Below are 24,081 nucleotides of genomic sequence, written 5' to 3'. Positions count from 1 at the left end.
AGGCTACTTTCTTTGATGCTCTTCCATTCTAAATCCTTATTTTGGGTTGTGTCCCCTACTTCATTGTTATCCCCTCATAGACTTGAAATACTTCTTGCCCGTATTTCATAGGTTCTTTCAGCTTGGGCGATTATTGCCATTTTTCCGTCACTCACTGCGCTTAGTGTGCTGTGTTAGCTTTTTCCACGTATTTTTTCCATTTGCTGGGCTTCTCCCCAAAATTGTCCTTCTTGCTGTGTGTCTACCACTATAGGTTCTTCATCCATGTTTACATTACCATAGTTACCTCCTGTTTTGGTTGTACCTTGGTTGGGAGGTCTTTGCAGTCACTTGGCAGGTGGTCAAAGGCCTGGCACCTTGTGCATCCTCTGTCCCGTTCACATGCCATATACCATGTTTTGAATTTTGAGCAAGATAATGTAGCATAATGTAGAAGATGGTGGGAATTTTGGGGGTATCTTTTTTCAGAACTGTTATTAATCTAATCCTATATTAGATAGCTTTGATATCCCGTATGTTGCTGCCTTACTCATAATTTGAGCTTTTGTATTATTTTTCTTGCTATCTCACTTGTATTGACTTCCTTATGAATTCCAGATATATGAATGTCAATGAGTTTGGCTTCCACATTCCTTATCAGGCGCAACCTTAATTTTGCCCTAATCTCCATTTCCACTTGTAGAATTATTACCATTGTGATAAAAGAGGAAATGTCCCTTCCATTTTGCAGGGCATCAGTGCCCTCTAGTTTGATCAATTTGGCCTCTAAAACTGTTAGTATGTTTGCTTGTCTTCGGCAGGTTGGCTTATCCCCCAAATCTATCAGTTGATGCCCCAGAGGGTGGTAAGCTATTAATCCCCCACCTTATTTATGTTTTGTCTTAAAGTACCGGTGGTTACATTTTGTTGCCATGTTTCCATTAACTTGGGTTGTAACTTGACAGAGATATTGCTGATTAAAGCTCACTGTACAATGTTGAAGTAGATACTACTTCCAATTTGAAAATGCAGTGAATAGCAGTTCAGAATCCTTTAATGTGCAAAAAATTTCAGATATGAAAAGTTGCAAAACTATAATATTCTCATTGACATTGCAGAAGGCTAAGTGTTTTTTCAGCCATAGAAAAACTTTAAGAAGAAACAAGCAAAATAAGGAATTTAAAAAACTAAATATAGTAAACACAAATTTCTGGTTATGTCTTCCAACAGAATGCACATGCCTGAGGCATCAGTGATAATTGATGTTACATACAGGTGACTAGGTGGATGTGGTTTGGTGTTCTCTTTGATCTTTAATTAGCTGTGTAAAACAACAACCTCACCTCGAGTCATTGGATGCAATAGAACAGTTATAGGTTAATTTTTTTGACTGGTTTTCCTTTTCATAGTTAACAATGCAGTTAAAGAAATTTAGCAGACTGAATCAGAACTTTATACAGTAAAAGAACTCAAAAGATTTGTGTGGTTTTATGTGAAGGCATGCGTATGTGTGAGAGATATGAATGAAACAGTAAATTTGTGTTCACATATGCCCTCCACAAATTCAACTATGGAAGATGTTGCTGACTGAAATAATTTGTAACCCATCCATTCAAAATTTTAAAACTTACATGAATTGGGACAAACATACAATTCCTTCATATAGTTCAGCATACTCGAATGAGAACCAAATGCAGTAGCTTAAATAATGATTTATTTCTAAATCGTGTTTCTAATAATAGGTACTGCACCTAGAAAGAACTGAAAACTTGTTGTAAGAATGTCAAAATTACACAACCTTGTATAAATTATGGCCATCTTGAAACTTTTGTTATCTCTAATCCTTTCAAATCATATCAACATGAAATTGTACAAACAAGATTTTCATTGGTCCTTAATGAAAAGAGTGGTGCCAATCTGACATCCAATATGGGTACCATAGCAACCACTTTTAAATTTGTGTTAATGCTATTCCCTCAGAATGACTGATAATATCAGAATGAGGTTTTCATGACAAGACAACTTAATGATGCCTAGAAAATGTTAATGCTCAGACTTCCAGTAAGACTTTGCATAATGTCCAGATGTAACCAGAATGAAAATAGTGTTAATCAGACTTCCGATTTCATGACCATCTTTTAACTCTTGTTATTGCTATTTCTCCGGTCATTGTGACATGAAGTTTTCACTTAAGGACTTATAACTAACTGTAGTTGGTTCAAAATGAAAATGGTGCTGATCAAATGTACAATAAGGCCATCATATAGCTATCTTTCCTGAAAAGATGGTCCTGTAGCATGGGGATTTTGATGACAAACTTTTTGTTATTGAGTTGGTCCTAATTAAAAAATGGTGCTGAATAATGGTAGCCATCTTGGAAAATATGTTGTCTATATCCTTCATGTATTAAGCCTGGTGGTTGAAACCTAAGTGATCATAATGTTTCAGAATGGGACTAAAAGAAAAGTCAGTGTCATGTATTTGCATTTATTAAAGTTAAATATGAATTGTTGTTCAAGAATTTAATACTAAAATAGTTTAACAAGTATCAATTCTATCCCAATTGTTGAATGCTCTGCACTCTGAAAAAATATAAATATCTTCCAGACAAAAGTTATTGATCAAGATGGACTTTAATATGGACCTGGTACTAAACTGGGTCACAAAAAGAGGACGTTGGGCCTATCATAACAGATAACAGGATATTATGATGTTTTGAACACCTGCTTGCTTTCATTGTGACATCATAGTCCACAACATTAAATCCGATTTGTGTTGGATAACACCATTATTTTAACCTCATCCAAAAATTTAACATTGATTTCAATATGTGTACTTCTTGGGGTATGTATATAATGACTTTACAAAGGAATATCGATATCTGTATTGTTGATAAGGATCCAGATGACAAATGACATATTAATGAAGTGGCTTTGAATACCAACATACCATGTTTAACATTTACTATAGGAAATATCACAATGGCAACCATAATTACTCTATAAATTGTAATCCATTGGATTAGATGTTTCATTACATTAATATTGACCAATGTGCAAAACACCCAACCAGCATGGAGACATCTTTGCATTCCACACACACAAACACACATACACATCTGCGCACACACACATACACACACATTCATGGCAACAGTTGCCAGATCTGGAAGTGTGTTTAATTCCTCAATGAATTGTTTTTTGAGATTGCTCATTGTTCACATATTGAGTCAGACTATAGTGATTTTGGTATCTATAAGAACTTTAATGTACATGTATGTGGAACCATTGAATGGCTGTATAAGACATGTGACACTACAATAACTCCTGTTGGAAGTCTGTGTAAATACCATGATATTAAAAATTCAATAACTGCAAATTTCAAAATGCTTATACTAAAACCTGTCTTTATCAATATAGAATAATCTTTGATGAAAGCTGTGTGGAGAAAATCATATATCTGGTGGCATTACTTTGATCTACATATATTTGAAACATCCATCAATAAAACATTGTTTCCTTGTTTGACCACAAGTGGGATAAACTCTCAAAAGATTCATGTTATTAAAATTTTACATTTTCATTATCAACCAATCCTAGCCAACCAAAACTATATACACTCTTTTATCTTCATCTAGACTTGTTCCCTTTCTTCAGTGTAATTAGTACCGCAGTTGATACAGGTACGGCCTACACAGATGCTTTGAAGGAAAGTAATAATTGGCTTAGAATGAAAATTTTACAGATATGACAAATTGAACTCCCATTGTAAGCCTGTATAATTACCATATTAAAAATTCAAAAACTAAGTTTCAGGATGCATGTCTTAAAACCTATCTATCCCAATATAGGCTAATCCTTGATGAAAGCTTCTCTGTGGAGAATATAATATGTCTGGAGGCATTTTTTGTTTTATCTACATATGTTTGAAATGCCCATTGATAGAACATTGTTTAATTCTTCAAGTGAAAATAGGATAGGCCTTCAAAAGATTCTTTATACTAAAATTTTATGCTTTTATTAACAACCAATCTTAGCCAGTGAAACCCATATACACTCTCTTTTCACTTTGTACATGTCTAGACTTTTCCCGTTCTTCCACATAATTAGTAAACAGTTCATATAGTTACAGCCTTGGGGGAAAGAGTTGTTTGGTTCTGAATTGTGCAGATATGACCACCAATATATCAATGCTTGTGTGAAAGAGTTTTGAAAACAAGACCAAACTGACCTTATAAAATCAAAGGCCATAGCTTACAGTTTTATACAAGTAGAGATGGTAGCTAGGTGGCATGCATCTTGGAATTGCAACCAGAAGGGCACAGAGCTGAATTCTACCATTGGTTCAACCCAGGTTGGCTATCATGGTGTGTCTTTGACCAAGGCACTTTAGTCCAATTTCCTTTGTACTAAATAACCAGCTTGTGTTTTTGTGCTGTAAAAAACCAAAACTAAACCAAACCATTTTTGTCAAGATGATGACTTGTACAGACTTTGCTGCATTACAAATTAATAGCAGTCTGACAATTTTATTTTTAAGATCAAAGGTCTTTACTTAGGTTTTTTAATCTGTACATCCTTTCGGCATGATAATACAACAAGTATGAATGGATTTACATCAAAATTTAATGTGGCCACTTAAATAACTTAGTTATTCCTGCTAAAAGAATTGATTATAAGTTCAATCAGACTTGGCATGTGGATATATCTTAACATTGCCAGAGACAAATTAAGTAGATTTTATGCCTGCTATCAAGTTCATGGTTAAAGGCCAAGACAAAAAAATATTTTACTCTATTTACAGTTGTCTTTTGAACATGTTAACTCCTGCATGTAAGAAACTATTTTGATACTAAGGGACCTTGATTTAGTCATTATCAGGGAGAAATAATATTGTTCAAAATTCAAAACAAACCCTTTTGCGTGTTAATCCTTATTTTGAATTAGATGTGAGCTCATGTTTTCTCAGTATGTTGCCTAGATATCAGTTTGTTGCCTTGATATGAGTATGTTACCTTGATATGAATATGTTGCCTTGATAGTATTATCTTGCCTTGATATAAGTATGTTGCCTTGATATCATTCGCTTGCCTTGATATGAATATGTTGCCTTGATAGAATTATCTTGCCTTGATATCAGTATGTTGTCTTGATATCAGTATGTTGCCTTGATATCAATATCTTACCTTGATGTCAGTATGTTGCCTTGATATCAGTATCTTACCTTGATATCAGTATGTTGCCATGATAGTATTATCTTGCCTTAATATCAGTATTTTGCTGTAATATCTGTATGTTGCCTTGGTATCAGTATGTTGCCTTGATATCAGTATGTTGCCTTGATATCAGTATGTTGCCATGGTATCAGTTTGTTGCCTTGATATCAGTATGTTGCATTGATATCAGTCTCTTGCCTTGATATGAATATGTTGTCTTGATAGTATTATCTTGCCTTGATATCAGTATGTTGTCTTGTTAACAGTATGTTGCCTTGATACCATTATCTTGCCTTGATATCAGTATATTGCCTTGATATCAGTATGTCACCATGATAGTATTATCTTGCTCTAATATCAGTATTTTGCTGTAATATCTGTATGTTGCCTTGATATCAGTATGTTGCCTTGATATCAGTATATTGCCTTGGCATCAGTATGTTGCCTCGATATCAGCTTCTGCAATATTTCTTGCTTAGAGTATTATCAATGTGCATCACACCGTCGTTTATTTCCAGGCCAGGGAAAATACAGTGCATGTCCACCATCCATTGCATGGACAGCACCAGAGGTTTTTGAACATCCCAACTCGAATGAATCAGATGGATTTATCACAAAGGCAGCAGATGTTTATTCCTTTGGCATCGTGATGTGGGAGATTGTGATGTGCGAAGATCCTTTTGATGAAATTGGTACAACTAAGGAGGTGTGTGTTTTTGCATAGAATTGGCCAATTTGAGTAGTTAACTCCCCATAGAACAGGATTGACTTGGATTGGTTTGTTTGATGTTCGATAGCACAAAAACACGTAAAAGATTTATTTTATGCTAATCTATGAATTAATGGATTTTCCAAGATAAATAAGTTTGATATTAAACTGAAGTGAAATATTTTATTTCACCCAAGTCGCTATATGACCAGAGTTTCATCCATGATGCTGTGTGTCATGTTGACTCAGGCCCATGATTCCGGATTGTAGTTTTAGTATTCTTAAAATCTTGATGTAATAAGAAAAGTTGAAACGATTGTTTTCTAGAAGTGGAGCAGGTTTCTTCTAGCATCTCTTTAACTTCTATTTTAAACCTTTTTTTAGTTGCTTCCTTTCAATTAGTGTCCTTTATAGTTAAGAGAATGCTGAATGCAGTTCAGTTTCTTTTTAAAATTTGTCTGCCTAAGACAAGTAATCACTTGAAAGAGGTGACAACTCAGGCAGGTTTAACTTTTAATTTTTATTCTTCCTTCCAAATTAATAGGCTAACAGTATACCTTCACATTTTTAATTGTATACCTTCACATTTTTAACAGTATACCTTCACATTTTTAATTGTATACCTTCACATTTTTAACAGTATACCTTCACATTTTTAACAGTATACCTTCACATTTTTAACAGTATACCTTCACATTTTTAATTGTATACCTTCACATTTTTAACAGTATACCTTCACATTTTTAACAGTATACCTTCACATTTTTAATTGTATACCTTCACATTTTTAATGTCATTTACAGGTGATAGAACATGTTTTGGCAGGAGGTCGACCAGAGATTGCTGGTAATGCAGTCATACTGCCACAGTACAAGACACTGATGCAGAGTTGCTGGGATGGGGACCCAGAAAACAGACCCACTTTTAAACAGGTACAGTTTTAAAAACCATTTGAATTTGTAAGCCTCCATTGCTTGCAGGCAAGCACTGTGGGCATCTTGGTTATAGTTAGGTCCATTACTCCATCCTGCCATCCATCTGTCTGTTCAAAGAAACTTGCTAAAAAGATTATGCTAAAAAAGCCACTTGTACAGTTATTTATTTGTATCCATATGTAGATAAAATGAATAGTTTTTCAGGCTATTGTAGAAGGCTTTGAATTTTATTACTAATTTTAAAAAGTGACCTTTACACTTCATGTAGATAATGTGGTAGGCATATTTGTACCTGCATGTTGGTGACCTGATCATATTTTTAAGCAACTGAAGGAACTTTTAGCTCTGCTGGTCATGGATGGGATGGCTTACTACTCCTCTTAAATTACTTAGATGATTGCATTGAAACTTTACACAAACTTTCATCCCAAGGTCTAGTTGTTTCTAACTACAAATGGTGCCACTCAGATATTTAGTATGGTGGTCACGCTGAACATGAGATTTTTGCTTTAAAGATTTCTTTTGATGTCTAGTTGATCATGAATCAGGGTGGGGCTGATTTGACAGTCAGTATGGCCACCATAGTAGTCATCTTAAATATTATATTGCTGTTCCTCCAGAATGCATGATCATATATATCAACATGATGTTCTCACTTCTTATGAAGTCTGGCAGGTCCTAGATAAAAACTGTGCCAAAGTAACATTCAATATGGCCTCCATGTCTGCCATCTTAAAAATCTTGTCACTATTCATTGTAAATTGAAAGTCATATCAGCATAGGGTATTCACCAGATGACTTCCATCATAGTCTAATCAAACATTGTGATGATCTTTCTTTATGGCCACCATAGAGGCCATCTTGAAAATCTTGTTATGTCTGTTTCACCTGGATGGATGATCATATCAAGATGGTGTTATCAACAAAATGCTTCTTGTGAAGTCTAGTTGGGCTAATGAAAATGGTTCTGATTCAACATTCAATATGGCAACTTTGCAACCATTTTGAAAATCTGTTGCTGCTCCTATTAAACAGTGGATAATATTGAAATGGGGTTTTCAACAGAAGACTTTCGTAGGGTATCTAGTTGTTCCTTAATGAATATGATACTGATGTAGCATCTGATATTGTTAAAATCTTTTTTACTTTTGTTGTTACTGAATCTTGGTCATATTGACATGGGGTTTACACTGGAAACACTTCTTAAGATGTCTAGTTGGATGTAAATCAAAATGGTGCTGATTTTACATCCAATATGGCCACCACAGCAGCCATTACTACTTTTGAATAGTCATATGGAAATGGTGTTTTCTCTCAAAGACTTATGTCTGTCTGGTTCAAAATAAAAATGGTGATGATATGACATCCAATATGGCTACCATAACAGACATCTTTAAAAACCTCACTGTCCATTTTTGATGTGAATACATCCTCCCACGGTGGAGACAAGTCAGTATGCCTTTTTGCACACCACTCTTTATGTTGCATAGTCATACGCACAAGGTAGATATTACCTGTCATCCTCTTTCTTGGATGCCAGTTGTATAGATGTTTGGCAAAACCATCAGAGAAATTATGCCTGTAGCAACATAAAGCAAAGAAAATCAGTCTCCATATGGAGTTTTAATTAGTCCTGGTGTTACACCCTGGATCAGTTTTTGTAGATTTCAGGAAAGCATTTGACATGGCGGATCATGAAATCCTTTTGAAGAAACTGAAAATCTACCACCATTGTGATGAAAGAACAGTTAGATGGTTTACTTCCTACTGATGTGAGAGAACACAACATGTTTATATAAATAATGTTCTGTCTGAACCTGGACCAATTAGATATGGAGTACCACAAGGCTCAGTTCTAGGTCAGACATCCAAAACACAAATCATGAACTCGAAATTTCTTTACCGAATAACCTAAACAAACTGGACACATGCAATGGTATGGTGGTAAATACTGGTAAAACTAAAATATTACTTATCTCAACATGGCAGAAAAGGACAAATCTTGATAGTGATTAACTATGTCTGACATGGAAGGATAAAAATTTGCAAATGGTCTGTCATGATAGACTACTTGGTGTTTTGGTAGATAATAACCTATCATGGACTGAACATATCAAGCATATCAGTAAAAAAGTCGATTCAAGTTTATGGCATCTCAGTAGGATAAGACATTTTCTTCTTGAAAGGCACAGAAAACTATTTTATAACAGTTACATACAACTCTATTTAGACTACTGTAATACAGTATGGGGTACTTCAAATGATAAAAACATAGCAAAGCTGGCACATGTTCAAAAAAGAGCATTTGGGCTAATATCAATCCAGAAAGAAAGCAAGGAAAATGTAGCTGGTAAGTTAAAAATATTACCTATTAACATATTAACCCCTGGAGGTTTTTGTCATTTTCGCCTGAAATTTGAGTAGGGAACACATTTTGAAAGCTATTTCTGAATACATCCTAACACATCAACTTCTATGTCATTTTCGTATAACCTAATGCCTAGTTGTGTTAGAAACATCATTTTTCATTAGCTATTCGGCTCGTGCATGAGCAGAAGGATAAAATTTATTTATTAATTTTTTTTAAACTTTAAAAAAAATGCTTAATGGACCATTATTTTCATATCAAGACCACTCTTTATTCCAAATGCCCATCTTATCCTACTTTTTGCAAAGGTTCATCTGTCTGTTTGCAGTTCTTACTGGTCTGCCTTAGATCTGAGACCAAAAAGTCTAAAATCCAGACACAAAATCGGATTCTGACCACGGGCAAATTTTGGGTGGAAAAAAAATTGGGTCCAAAAAATGAGGTTTTTCCCATTGTATTTTGTAGTGCAACTAGAACTTCCAGATTTTTTGGTATTATTGTAGAGCTACATCTATCTACCTTTCTTTAATACCACCCACTTTAGTGTATCATACATGACCATGACGCTACAGAGCTCAGCAGTAGGCTGCCACCTCCTGCCACATAAACTCGTCGGCAGGGGTTAATGTGTTAAAAATTGAATCCATTTGAGAAAAGCCAAATTAATGTACAGGATATCCAATAATAGTGCTCCTGAATATTTACAGTCACTATTCCAGTATGGGCTACCTGGCAATACTCCCCACCTGCGATCTATGTCTACCAAACAGTATAAAATTCTCAAATAAGGAATTATTTTTAAAAAGTTTCCAATACTCTGGAAATTTGCTCTGGAATAGTGTTAAGTATATCTGATTTAATATATATTTATTTTAATTTAATTTGTTTGTTTGTCAGTTTTAATTTTTTTTTTAATTTTTCTTTTTCTTACATGCTATTGTAATGTAAATTTATTCACTGGAGATGATATTTTTTCAGAAAATTGGTTTCATAAACACCAGGTGTTGGCCTGGAAGCTGACCTTGATTCAGAATTAGTAAACAAAGTTCTGTTTTATTTTAAAATGATTGGTTGTTGTCAAGGTCATGATGGGACTACGTGGGTTAAGAAGTAAACACTTTTTTAATTTTTATTCTGGGAATAAAATCATTGGTCCAATCAAGGCCATATTCTGTGTATGTGATATAAACATGATCATGTGGACCCCCCACCTCTGATTTTGCAAGTTGGGGGAATTTAGAAATTGCGTCTTATGATACAACTTTTGTTTTTAAGAGAGAGATCTCAGTTTTTTGGGCTTTTTCACTTGGTATCAAGTTGTTTTCTTTGTTGTTGCCAGATTTTGAGTTAATTATCTTCAGATCATTTGGATTTCAAAAGGATTAATTTTTTATTCTCTGGAAATATTTTGGATTTCCAACACCGGAGTGCCATTATTTGTATTTCTACAAGGAACTGTAGATAAGCACAGTACTGACTACAGCATATGTCATCGTCATCCATCTTGGATTTTCCGTCAGGATTCAAACTTGAAATTATTAGAACATTTATTACTAGGACTTTTACAATTTAATTTGTGGATTATTCTTAGATTATTTTTGGATTTGATTCTTGAAACTGTAAGTTCTTCTCTTTTTTTTATTTTTACAGAATTTTCCAGGAAAATAAATTATTTGTTAAATTTTAAAAAGGTTGTTGTTTTCACTCTTTCTGTGTTACTGTTTATTCGAGCCTAAACACGTAACATAGAAATTGGGTGGCTCGTCCAAGATTTTTTTATTTTAGCTAAAATATTTCAGAAAACTTTGTTTTTTGAAATTTGAATTCCCCTAGTTTTTTTAAATCGTTAGTGAGATTGACAAGCTTTTTCTAAAATGGCATCAAAAGTGGAAATCTTTCTTTCAGATCCTACCCAGGAACAATTAGATCTTTTCAAAAAAGATGATTTGATTCAACTTGCCAGAAAATACAATGTTTCTGAGGTAAAGGCTTCTTTAACAAAAGAGGAAATGAGAAATATTTTGGTTGAGTATTTGGTAGAAAAGGATGTTTTGGATAAAAGTGCTTTGGTTTCAGTCAGTACGTCTGTATCAGACTCTGACACATAAATGAAGGAATTATAATTAAAATACAGGATGGAATTGGAGTTGAGAAAGCTGGAACTTCAGAAAGAAGAAAGAGAAAAACAAATGCAAATGCAGTTACAGTTGGAGAAAGAGAAAGAACAAATGAAATTGGAGAGAGAGAACAAATGAAATTAGAGAAAGAGAAAGAATAAATGAAATTGGAGAAAGAGAGAGAACAAATGAAATTGGAGAAAGAGAAAGAACAAATGAAATTGGAGAAAGGAAGAGAAAAAGAACAAATGTTATTGCAAGAAAAACAGATGCAGTTACAATATGAGAAAGAGGAGAGAGAGAGACAGGAAAGATAGTAAGAAAAACAAATTCCTTTGGACTGAAAAATGTCAGGAGGCCTTTGACAAGTTGAAAGCCGTACTTAAAAGTGCACCAGTTCTTACAGCTCCAAATTTCAGCCAATCTTTAAAACTGTCTGTTTATGCAAGTGATGTTGCGGTTGGAGCACTTTTGATTCAAGAAGATGAAAGTGGTATTGATCATCCAGTGTGCTACTTTTCCAAGAAATTAAATAAGCACCAAAGGAATTATTCACCAATCAAGAAGGAATGTTTGGCTTTGATATTGGTATTACAACATTTTGAGGTTTACCTTAGTTCAGCTCTTTCCTCGATTGTTGTATTTAGTTACCACAACCCCCTTATTTTCATTGGCAAGATGAAAAAGAAAAGTCAAAGACTGCTAAGGTAGTTTGTTGTTACAGGAATATAATCTTGACATCAGGCACATCAAAGTTAAAGATAATTTAATAGCAGATGGTAAAAAGAAAGCTTTATCATATAAATCTTTCTTTTTTTATGGGTGATGGTGTTATTTATATCTGATTCAATATATATTTATTTTAATTTAATTTGTTTGTTTGTCAGTTTTAATTTTTAAATTTTTCTTTTTTTCTTACATGCTATTGTAATGTAAATTTATTCACTGGAGATGATATTTTTTCAGAAAATTGGTTGACCTGAATCATTCTTTTCATAAACACCACGTATTGGCCTGGAAGCTGACCTTGATTCAGAATTAGTAAACAAAGTTCTATTTTATTTTAAAATGATTGGTTGTTGTCGAGGTCATGATGGGACTACATGGGTTAAGAAGTAAACACTTTTTTTAGTTTTATTCTGGGAATAAAATCATTGGTCCAATCAAGGCCATATTCTGTGTATGTGATATAAACATGATCATGTGACCCCCCGCCCCCCGATTTTGCAACTTGGGGGAATTTCAAAATTGCATCTTATGATACAATATAACCTTTGTTTTAGAGAGATCTCAGTTTTTTTTTACTTTTACACTTGGTATCAAGTTGTTTTCTTTGTTGTTGCCAGATTTTGAGTTAATTATCTTCAGATCATTTGGATTTCAAAAGGATTAATTTTTTATTCTCTGGAAATATTTTGAGGAGTGCTCAGACAAAAATTTTGGAAAGACTTTACTTACAAGTTTAATTTGGATTTCCAACACCGGAGTGCCATTATTTGTATTTCTACAAGGAACTATAGATAAGCACAGTACTGACTACAGCATACGTCATCGTCATCCATCTTGGATTTTCCGTCAGGATTCAAACTTGAAATTATTAGAACATTTATTACTAGGACTTTTGCAATTTAATTTATGGATTATTCTTAGATTATTTTTGGATTTGATTCTTTAAACCATAAGTTCTTCTACTTTTTTTTTTTATTTTTACAGAATTTTCCAGGAAAATAAATTATTTGTTAAATTTTAAAAAGCTTGTTGTTTCACTCTTTTTGTGTTACTGTTTATTCAAGCCTAAACATGTAACAATAGTATTCCAGTTGAGATTAGAAATGCCCACTCTATTTCCTTCTGCCAAACCCAATATATCCAGTGGTTTCAGAGATGCAGCTAAAATAAATAAATTCCTTTGTATGAGGGCCTTAAGATAGATTAGTTCTTAGCTAATTGTGTTGCCCTCTTTAAATAAAGTCATTATTATTATTATTATTACTGTCTGTTCTGTTCTTAAGAAAAGCCATATGGTAACCTTTCACCTTCAGAACTTTGTTTTTTTAAAGGGCATCTGTGGTTACCTTTTTTTCAGTCCTTTTGGGATGGGCACACGCTCATTTCATATACAGTATACACTGTGGTACAGGTAAGTCTCTGTGTTCTAAGGAAAATAACAGGCCCTACATAACAATGAGGACATCATTTCCTCAGTCTTCAATTTCATGTATACTTTTAATGTTTGCCCATGTTCGCATTGACATTGCATATGTATTTGCATGTTTCTTTTTTTTGTATGGAGAAAAACACAGGTAATTTCTACGAGGTCAGCTTTTTTTGTTTACTTTGTGCATATAGTATTCTTATTGCATACACTGGAGAGTATATGGTATGACACTGCATACAACCATGTAGGTTTTACAGCAACAACCTGTGAGTTAACATGCCATTCATTCATTCTTTATTACAGGATAATGTCAGGTCATAAACTGTTCAAAGTGCACACAGAAAAATCATTGCACATAGCTTTCTGGTACCTGGAATCCAGTTGATTCCAAGTGTACATCTCAAGGGCAGAGGAACCTTACCTTCCCCTCATCTTGATTAATCTTGTTTTCTCTACTCCTCCTAAACAGCAGGTCATATTAACTTGGGCTTTTCACCAGAAAATTTTATTAATGTCTGGTTTTGCCATGGTGGCCATCTTGAAGATCTTGTTTTGGCCTTCGTCATTGCTACCAATTCTGAATGGATGACGTGTCATATTGACATGATGTTTTCAGAAAAAGAATTATGATATTAACTCAGTTGTAGATGAAAATCATGCTGATGTTACATCTAGTATGGCTGCTGTGAATGACCATTCTGAAAATCGTGTTTTTGTTACTCCTCCTGAATGGATGGCCATCTTAAAAATCTTTTTATTGGTAAGGAATGGAAATTCCTTTCATTCAGTAGAACATCCTTTTGAGGGACTCTTTTGTGTAGTGTTTGCTTTTGGTTTTGTTTTGTATAAATTTTCAGATTTTGGACTTTATGCTTTTTGATATTTGGTGGGGGCATATGTGTTTTACTAAGGCAAATCTAATTGTTAATGAGGAGGATAATGATGACCTTGATGCAGTGTTGATTATGGTAATTTCCATGATGATGCAAAAAAGTAATACAGATGTTCTTGAATTTCTAGTTTAACAGTAAGCAAATATTTGCACTAAATACAATTCAAAAGGAACCACTCCGGTGGTCTAGTGGTTAGAGCGTCCACCTCGGAAGTGGGAGCTCGTGGGTTCGAATCCCGACCGAGTCATACCAAAGACTTACAAAAATGGTACTAACAGCTGCCTCGCTAGATGTTCAGCATTAAGAGGTTAGTGTTAGGACTGGTTGGCCTGGTGTCAGGATAATGTGACTGGGTGGGACATCATGCTATATGTCTGCGGTATGATGCCCCAGTGCTAGACATCAGTATAAACTGCCACACTGCAGACATCATAGCGATATGACTGGAAAATTGTAAAAGCTATGTTAAAATCCTAATCACACACACACAATTCAAAAGGAAAAAGGGGGGGCCTGAGAGGTCTAAAGCGCTCACCATTATGGATCATTGTATCTCACCTCTGTCTTTTTGGATTTGAGTCATGGGTTCAGCCAATGTGGATATGTGAGAAAGCTTGCCATTAGCTTCTCATGGGTTGATTGGTGGTTCTTTCCAGGGTTTTCCCAGTTTCTTCCTCCACCATTTATAGTGGCCACCATGTATAGCTTATCTTGTGCAGAAAAAGAGTGTTAAACCCTACAACTACAACAACAACAACAAAAGGCAAAAGTGAATTGAAAGGACCATAAGATGTTGAATTGGTCACATTGATAAAAAAACTGCAACTTTGATGGTGTACCATCTCTAAACTTTTCGCATATTGTCGAAACTAAAGTAGTATCTCTATGGACCCTTAATCCTCCATATATACATGCCTATCTTGCACGGAGAAATGGCTTTTAACCCAGAAAACAACAAGAAAAACCCTGTGCTTGATCCACCCTCCTGAATCAGTGTTATGTCTCTGTGTTGTAACTCACTGTAAATGAACTATATAGAAAATATTCAAAATTTGTACTGTGAATGCAGTTTTAATTAAATCTAGCCTTTTTATTGGGGGGGGGGGGTCCAATATGATCCCCCCTTATGCAAATTACTACTGTTTGAATAAGCAAACTACAAACCAGTATGAATTTGAATTAATGGGCTTTATGGAGGAGATGGACAGACAGCTATAGGTATTACCATATCCACATTACTTTTAAAAAAATGTAGTGATAAATAAAAGTAAGAATAGATACATTTCTGTAGCATAATAGGTTTTGACTTTTTAGCTTTCAACCTTATCACAAGGTCTTCATCAGAAAAATGGAGTCACACGATGATCAAAGTGTGGAGATAAATATTTGCAGTTTAGTGCATTATACTTCAAGTGAATCAACAAAAAATAGATAAAATTTGTGTGTATATATATATATAAATGGATAGTGGAAATTTCTTTTGGTCAAGTAAATTTTCTAATCACTTGTCCATTTAGTATTGATTCAGGGCTGATAAATTTTTCCCTTTAATTAAAACCATTTTTTTTGTTGAGAATATTGCTAACTTTGTTTATCAAAAAGTCCATACTTTCTTTCACTTCTGTACTTCACTCTCACTTCACTCTTCCAGCACTGTACTCTCACTACAGAATAAAGTCATGAAAACATTCTTTCACTCAATTGAGTTTAGCTCATTAATGTTGTCATCTGTAAGTTGGAGTTTATTATGAGTTAGTAAATGCCTGTCTGCAGGTGAGTGGACGTTGATATATTTTACAGCACTTGCTTTTTAAAGTGTTTTTTACTTACGCAAATTATATCTTTTTTGTCCATTTCAGATTTGTGTTCGTATGAAAGAGTTGTTATTCCAGGCCAGGTCCTTCCAGAAATCCATCTATAACAGGCGACTTAAACTCCACAAAGATGCAGCATCTATAAAAATTTCCAGAGATCCCACATCGGAGCCTTTAAATAATGCCTCAGCTGAACTTCCATAGTGACATTGAGATTAACAATGGAAATGTACCACATTTAACAACAGCATCAGTTTTTTTAACTGATTGTGCACGTCAGGATTGGAAGTTCTGAATAAAAATTTTAAGTCGGCTAAACTTTTTATTAGTGAAGAGCTTTGTAGGGCTAATTAATTTTCTTGGGATGTTGCCTAGCAGCTTAAGCCACAAAATTTCAGTTTGTGCTCCATGTTATTACAAAGGAGGTAGCTTAGCATTAGACAGCTGAAAGTGCTTTCACTGATTATAGAGTATGGACAAAAGTTGACCTTCCAGTTGAGAAAAATGAACAAGCGTGCTTTTGTTGAATACAGTAGTGTCTTGTGACTGCTATATATTCCTGGGATCCAGACATTGCGTTATTAAAGAATGATGATTCAAACTGATGTCTCACAATTTTGAATCAACACTTGAAACCTTTGGAAATGCCAAACAAGATTAATTGAAAGTTTAGTTTTGCTGAAAGTCAGCCAAATGCAGCTCTTTATCATAGATGATTCTTCTGATTGCTTCTAAAAAGAAACTTTAATTTTTGTGAATTAACAAGCATTGGAATCCTTTTCAATGGCAGTGAAGATTTTGGATCTTGTTGGTTCTGGGTACTTAAGCTGAAAATTCTCACAAGCATTGTGTAAAAAGTCAACCCATACTTCTACAGATATCATCCCATTGTTAAATGTGCCAGCCACAACTATGAAACTTTTGTTCTGTTACATACTTATCAGTGTAAGATAATTATTTACCTGTGTATTTTGTTTTTCAAGATTTTTGAATGATTTATAATTATCTGTTTGCTTTGCTCCAAAACATTGGGTATTTGTATGCTGCCACCAATGCACATTAATCTGTTTCATTCATGCAGTTATAATGTGTATGGTAATTTTTAATTCATAAAACAGCGATTATGATTTTTAATATGACAGTATTATGCTAAATTGGATCTACTGGTGTCACATGGCATAGATTATCTCCCTTTAAATAATGGCATAGATAATCTCCCTTTAAATAACCTAAACCATGATACCCCCCTTTTCATTGTTACTTGTAACGTTTTGTTATAATCATTGCTGATTATCCCCCACTCCATCCCCATGTGTCCATTTTCCTTATAATTATTACTAATGACTCCTGCTCCATCCCCAGTTGTACCTGAATGTTTTTAATCAATCATTAACCCCACTCAATCATCAGGTGTCACTTTTCATTATTATCAGTGTTCATTTGTAGATTATTTTCATATGAGCCTAAACTGTTTTACTTCATATCTACTGGACTGTTTTTATTTCTCCGCTCGCCCATATTCAGTTGTTGCTTCTAGAAAGAGTAAATAAAATTGGATGTCCTTTTTAGTTCAGAATACATGTACATTTATCCATAGTATAGGTTCATAAAAATTTACATTCTAGCTGTCTGAAAAGTTAAATATCTCAAAGTATGAAACTACAAAACAACTTCTTGTAAGGAAAGTGTCCCACAGACGTTTATAATTGTTTCAGACTGTTGGGGCATTGTTGGAATGTTGCCAAAAGCTGTTCAGACTGTTGAACTTTGCAGGGCTAAAATTTATTACTTGCATGCTCACATATAGTGAGTAGAAGGTGGAAAATTTGAGTTAAGTTTTTTTGTGAGTGCTTTATTTTTCAATTAAATATGGCAAATCATTAGTAATGTATAAATATTTAGCAAAATACATGTACATTGCCTTGAACTGGTTATCACAAGGTACTCTCTTTAAAATGTGGCCTAATAGTGTGGCAATGCATGTACCTAGTGATAATAACTGTCAACTAGGTAGGCACAACCATTATCTTTCAAGGGGAGCTGGATATCTCTTTAACACTGCGTCTCTGATGACTTGCATAGTTATAAACAAGAAAAACAATTTGGCTGTACATGCATTTGTTTTTATTCAAAATGGTATTAAAAATTACAGTTAAAACTTGTCCTCCTTATATCCAAACTTCTTTACTCCAATTATGTAATAACAGTAATTGTTTTTGTTTTTTTTTAAATTAAAATTCGATTTTGTTGAGCTTTTCTCTAGTCCCAAAAAATGCATGTTGTAAGAAGAGTTAAATTTTAACTCTCCTTTTTACATAGAAAAGTACTAGCTTTGAGAATTTACTAGTGATAAAATATTTGCAGTACCCATGCTTTTTGAAGAGTATGTTCTTTGTATGCAAGCCTAACTGTGCATGATGTGAAATTTGTATTACAGACCTGTTTGATCAAAATGCCAGTCATGATGTACAATCAGTACTGCAGTTCCACACATACTGTCACAAACTGTTTGGTGTTTTTCATTGCTGTAAGTACATGGATATTTTTAGATGTTCAGAAACTAACTTTTTTAAATCACTGTTTTGAATTTAATTCAAACTGTTTGCTAAATTTTGCTTTAGTTAGGATCTTAGTCAAAGACTATTTAATTTTTAAATTTTAATTGAAGATATAACCAGGTTATCAACGCACACAGTTTGTTGTTTTTAAATCTCCTTATATAGATCTATTATTTTGCAGTCTTTGGAATTCTTTTTTTGTAATTGATGATACCATTGTTAGTTATAATTACTTCTTACATGATTTATATCTTGTATTTACATGGCTTTACTTGTAAATTTACCATATTAATGTAATAATCAGTATAAAAATAAAATTTAAAAAAAAATTCTTGAGGCTAACAAGTGCACACCGATAATGAAAAAAGTTTTCTGATCATGTGTTTGTACCTATTAGAGTTAGCTCCCTTGGGCTGTGTTTATAAGCTTCCTCGGTTGAAAGGTGCATTCTGTATCCAGAAATAAAATGGACGTTTTTAAGAGTTTGGGGAGGAGGTGGAGATGCACTTATTTAGGTAGGTGTGTGTGTGTGTGTTATGCATAACAATGGAAATTATTCAGAAATTTTGGTCTAGTTATGTTGGCCACCATGTATAGCCTGTTGTGTGCTGAAAATGGCATTAAACCCACAACAATAAAATAGAATTTACATATTTAACATACACATGTATCAAAATGCATTGGTACTTGTAAACTTCAATTTATTTATTGTACACAGGACTATGATCAAGTGTCAGTTGAGTGATTCCAAGTATTTGATTGATATTTGAGTTATCTGAATTTGACTATTTGTCAGTCATTAATCTGTGAATATTTTATGCCACAAATATGCTGTATGAACTAAATTCATCAAACATTAATGATACTTAGATATTCCAATCAAAAAATACTAAACCTACTTTTTTTTCTTCTAATTTTTTTCTTCTAAAGCAATCACCTTTACCAAACACTGCCATCTGAATCTGAATCTATGTAAGAAAGCTGCCAGTAGCTTCCCCTGGGTCTGTGATATTTACCTGGCTTTTCCTGGGTTCTTCATCCACCAGTTATACTCGCCACCATGTATAGCCTATCTTGTGCTTAGAAACCAGGAACAAAAAAAATTGGGGGACATGAATTTGGGGATGGGGGAAATGTGAATAATGGTTAACAAAACATTTTTGGATGAATTTTAGACATCAGAACTCATTGGACACTTTCAGTATCCATGAAACAAATCATGAGCTTTTCTAATACTTTGTTATCTGTTGTTTGTAATGTTCAGTTTAAAATCTAAATTCAGAAAAAATAATAAAATATCCAAGTATTGCTTTTACTGTTTAAAACAGCTCTTAATTTCTTTTAAGTATATTACCATACTCTACTTAACATGGACATGTGTCTAAATAAGTTCACACCCACCCTCCTCGCTAGTGACAAGTATGACAACAACTGATGCATCAAAGTGCACGTCTTGATGATTACATATCTTGTGCGAAGGAAGTGGCTAGAACTACAGCTATAAATTGAGGGGCTCACAACATAGCTAAAAGGGAGGCAACGTTTTTGTTTATAGTATGTATGGGATATTTTTTTATGTCGTTTTCTCATGATGAGTTTTAATGGCATGAAATTTGTTCAGATAATTTTTAAAATGCTCAATGTATATACTATGTCATATACAGCATTCACAATATATAGATCTGTTAGCCTTCTATTCAGATAAATGGTGTTTTGACTTGTACTTTAACCTTAAAAAGTTGATAAAAGGCAGTTATTTTCAGTGTTGGCAAGTATTCTTCATGTAAATATATTTCAAATGCAACACAGAAGATGTAATGTGTAAAGATATTTTAATCAGAGTTTGAACAACATTAATGCAATTTACAATGAAAAATATATTTTGTAAATTGTATTTTGCATTATCTGTATTCAGAATATGTTCATTTTCACTTGCCTTCTATTGAATTTCACAACTTCAGCTTGTTACACAGACACACACACAAAACAGACACATGCACACAAAACACACTCAAACAGCTTATTATACTTAATGAGGCAGTAACTGCATAAATATAAAGGCGGTGAGAAAAATTGTCCTAAAAGACAGGTGGTTAATTAATAAGGATCCACATTATCAAGATATAGGTTTTTGGACTTTGAAAAATTTGCAGTCTTTGCCAGGAAATTGTTTAATTAAGGATTAATTAATTAAGGAAGGCTTAATTGTCATGGTTACAGGCTGTATCAGAATAATCATCTTCAGGCAAGTTCCATAAAGTGAGGTAGTCTTTATTACCTATTGCATCATTATATAATGAAGTCCGTAACGTTTAAAATTTTTAATCTGTTCATATCGTAAATCAATGAATTCAGTTATATATGATATATGGGTATAAAAATGATAATCCAGAATGATGCAATAACATCACGTAATATACTATTTCCAAAAGTATTATAATAAAACTTAAATTCCCACTTTTGTTGTTCACAGTATTCTGTAAATGTTGCTGTCTAATAGATCTGGTTCAAAGTCCAAGAATTCATCTTCATTGTCAGAGTTATCAAATAAAGTTCTGAATTCCTCCACTGTCATCAGTTGTTGTAAACATCGTCCAACTTGGATTCCTCATCCGATTGTCTTGAATGAAATCACTTAATAGTTTATCCTCCTCCGTCCCATCCATTGCATTGGAAATACCACATTTCTAACATGATTTTGGAATTTGCTCCCACACATTACACACCCACTGAGATACTAACCAAATCCCTGAACAATTCACATTTCCAGCCTTTGTAAATTCTCTGGGCTCCTTTACAGTCTACTTGTGCCACTGTTTACATATATTTGCCTTCAATGGCTTGCTTAGGCAAACATCCAATGCAAGTTTACCTTTACAAGCTAAGGGAGTAAATTCAGATTTAATTTTTATTCAATATGTTGCTCTGCATTTGAAAAATATTTTAGTAACAAAGGTCGAATTATCAACGAGTACTCTAGTCCTTGTTGTAATAGCATTTGTGATTTTCTCTATAGTCCTGCAAGTTCTAGTAGAATTTGAATTCACTTTTTGCTAACATTCTTCTCCCTATTTTATTTATATAACTTAAACATTTTTGAAAAAAGGATATTTTTACAGGAATTGCTCACCTTAGTTGTTTGAGACTTTTTAAAAAAAAAGAAATGTGTTTCAGCATATTTTTTAGTATTGAGTTCCAAGCTCAATCCATAATGGATGTTATGAAACACTAGTCACTCATCTGGCTAGACATCATCAGTTTCACTCAAAGTTCCATTTCTTGGGTAATTAGCATAATCAACTGAAAAGTTCAGTTTGCTGAATTAGCATAATCAATTTAAAAGTTCAGTTTACTGGGTAATTAGACTAATCAACTGAAAAGTCCAATTTACTGGGTAATTAGCATAATCAATTGAAAGTCCCATTTACTGAGTATTATAGCCTAATCAAGTGAAAGTTCAATTTACTGGGTAATTAGCATAATCAATAGAAAAGTCCACTTTACTGGGTAATTAGCATAATCAATTGAAAGTCCCATTTACTGGGTATTATAGCCTAATCAATTAAAAGTCCAATTTACTGGGTAAATAGCATAATCAATTGAAAGTCCCATTAACTGGGTAATTAGCATAATCAATTGAAAAGTCCAATTTACTGGGTAATTAGCATAATCAATTGTAAAGTCCAATTTACTGGGTAATTAGACTAATCAATTGAAAGTTAAATTTACTGGGTAATTAGCCTTATCAATTGAAAGTCAAATTTCCTGGGTAATTAGTATAATCAGTTGAAAGTCCTATTTACTGGGTATTATAGTCTAATCAATTGAAAGTCCAAATTTCCTGGGTAATTAGCCTAATCAATTGAAAGTCCAAATTTGCTGGGTAATTAGCCTAATCAGTTCCCAAAATATCCTTCCATTGATGCAATAGTCATTAAATGTGTTCAGATTGTTCTAACTGTGGTACAGATTTTAACGGTTTGTGTTGCTCAATCCATAGGTACAATTTCACACAGTTTCCTTATTGGTACAGCATATTTACAGTAAATCATTATTATATACACATACATTATGTTCAGTTGTTTTCTTGGGGGGGGGAGGGGGCATATGATGTGAAATTCTAAAATGTGAAATTTTTAGAAGGTAATAAAAATGTGATTTAATCTGTGATGCATTTGTCTATTGATGTTGAGTAAATTACACTTATACATCCATTTTGTTGTCTGAAAGAAATTCATCCATAAAGCACCTTAAGGTTTTTCCAACTGATAATACACCATACAAAACATTCTGAGAGAGACAGACACAAACACATGCACGTAAGTCCAGCTATTTGGTATTATGCTAGAAACTAAAGTTCATTCCATATAGCATTGTGAATTTTATCCGTAACTCGGTACATTTTCAGGTCAGCGTAATTAAATACAGGTAAAAGTATCTTTTAGATTTTATATATATATATATATATATATATATATATATAACTTATGGTGCTAATAAAAAGAACTGAACATATTGCACCAGGCATATCCCTCCCCACCCCCCACCAAATCTTGGGGTAAATTACTTCAAAAAGATTATTTTCAAGGCCAATCAAGTGGATCATTTATTTGGAGATACAGTTTTACCAATGCACAAGCAGAAATCTAAAAAATTCACCCACCACACTAGAAACCAACTTTTATTTAATGTCCCATCACAAAAGTGACAATCTATTTAAAATGTTAAGTACTCAGTACATTTTTCTTCAAGCATTTTATAATCTTGTCAACTACCTGAATTTTTCTCAATTTGTTTGATATAACATTCAGCTACCCCTTTAGAGAAGGTGTCTCTTAAAACACACATGCTAATTACTTCTTAATTTATACATAGCTCTTTTTTATTCTGTATTTCTATCATGTGGACATACAGACAGATGAACAAGATATAACCAAGTAAAATCTACATGTACATATGAAGTAGACTCTTCAACACAAGCCTCAACATGTTCACTAAATCATAGTTGAATAGTTTGAATATAGTGTATTAAAAATTCCAGGAAGGATTTAAGGAAACATAAGCCAATGAAAAAAATGTATATAAAAACCTATCTTGAAAACCTTAACAAACTTTCTATGACTCACCTTGACTTCAAGATCAAATGGGCAAGAGTGTGTGACCCATAAAAAGTCTTATTATCAAAATGATGAGGCCAAATATGATAAGAATACTGTATGCAAATAAAAAACATCAACCAAAACTTTAATTGTTGATGATGCCACTGTCACAAGAAAAAGTTACCTGTATCTCACTTTTCACTAATACAGGTTCAACATAAAACAAATTAGAAGAA

The 24,081-nt window shown here is 33.5% G+C and overlaps 1 protein-coding gene across 1 annotated transcript in view; it reads left to right on the top strand.

The window, feature by feature from the left end:
* Window positions 1–20,442, top strand: part of LOC149781299 (uncharacterized) — a 122,632-nt gene extending 102,190 nt beyond the window's left edge. The window contains exons 11-13 of the mRNA XM_089935386.1: window positions 5,713–5,900; window positions 6,707–6,835; window positions 16,234–20,442. Coding sequence (XP_089791512.1) covers window positions 5,713–5,900; window positions 6,707–6,835; window positions 16,234–16,392 — 476 coding nt within the window. The 3' untranslated portion in view covers window positions 16,393–20,442. The remainder of the gene's footprint in view (window positions 1–5,712; window positions 5,901–6,706; window positions 6,836–16,233) is intronic.
* Window positions 20,443–24,081: the final 3,639 nt, after the last annotated feature.

This window comes from Sinohyriopsis cumingii, chromosome 15 (assembly GCF_028554795.1).
Source record: "Sinohyriopsis cumingii isolate HCF-2022 chromosome 15, ASM2855479v2, whole genome shotgun sequence".
Taxonomy (NCBI): domain Eukaryota; kingdom Metazoa; phylum Mollusca; class Bivalvia; order Unionida; family Unionidae; genus Sinohyriopsis; species Sinohyriopsis cumingii.
The sequence above is the reverse complement of the archived record's forward strand: the minus strand, read 5'-3'. Positions and strand labels throughout refer to the sequence as shown.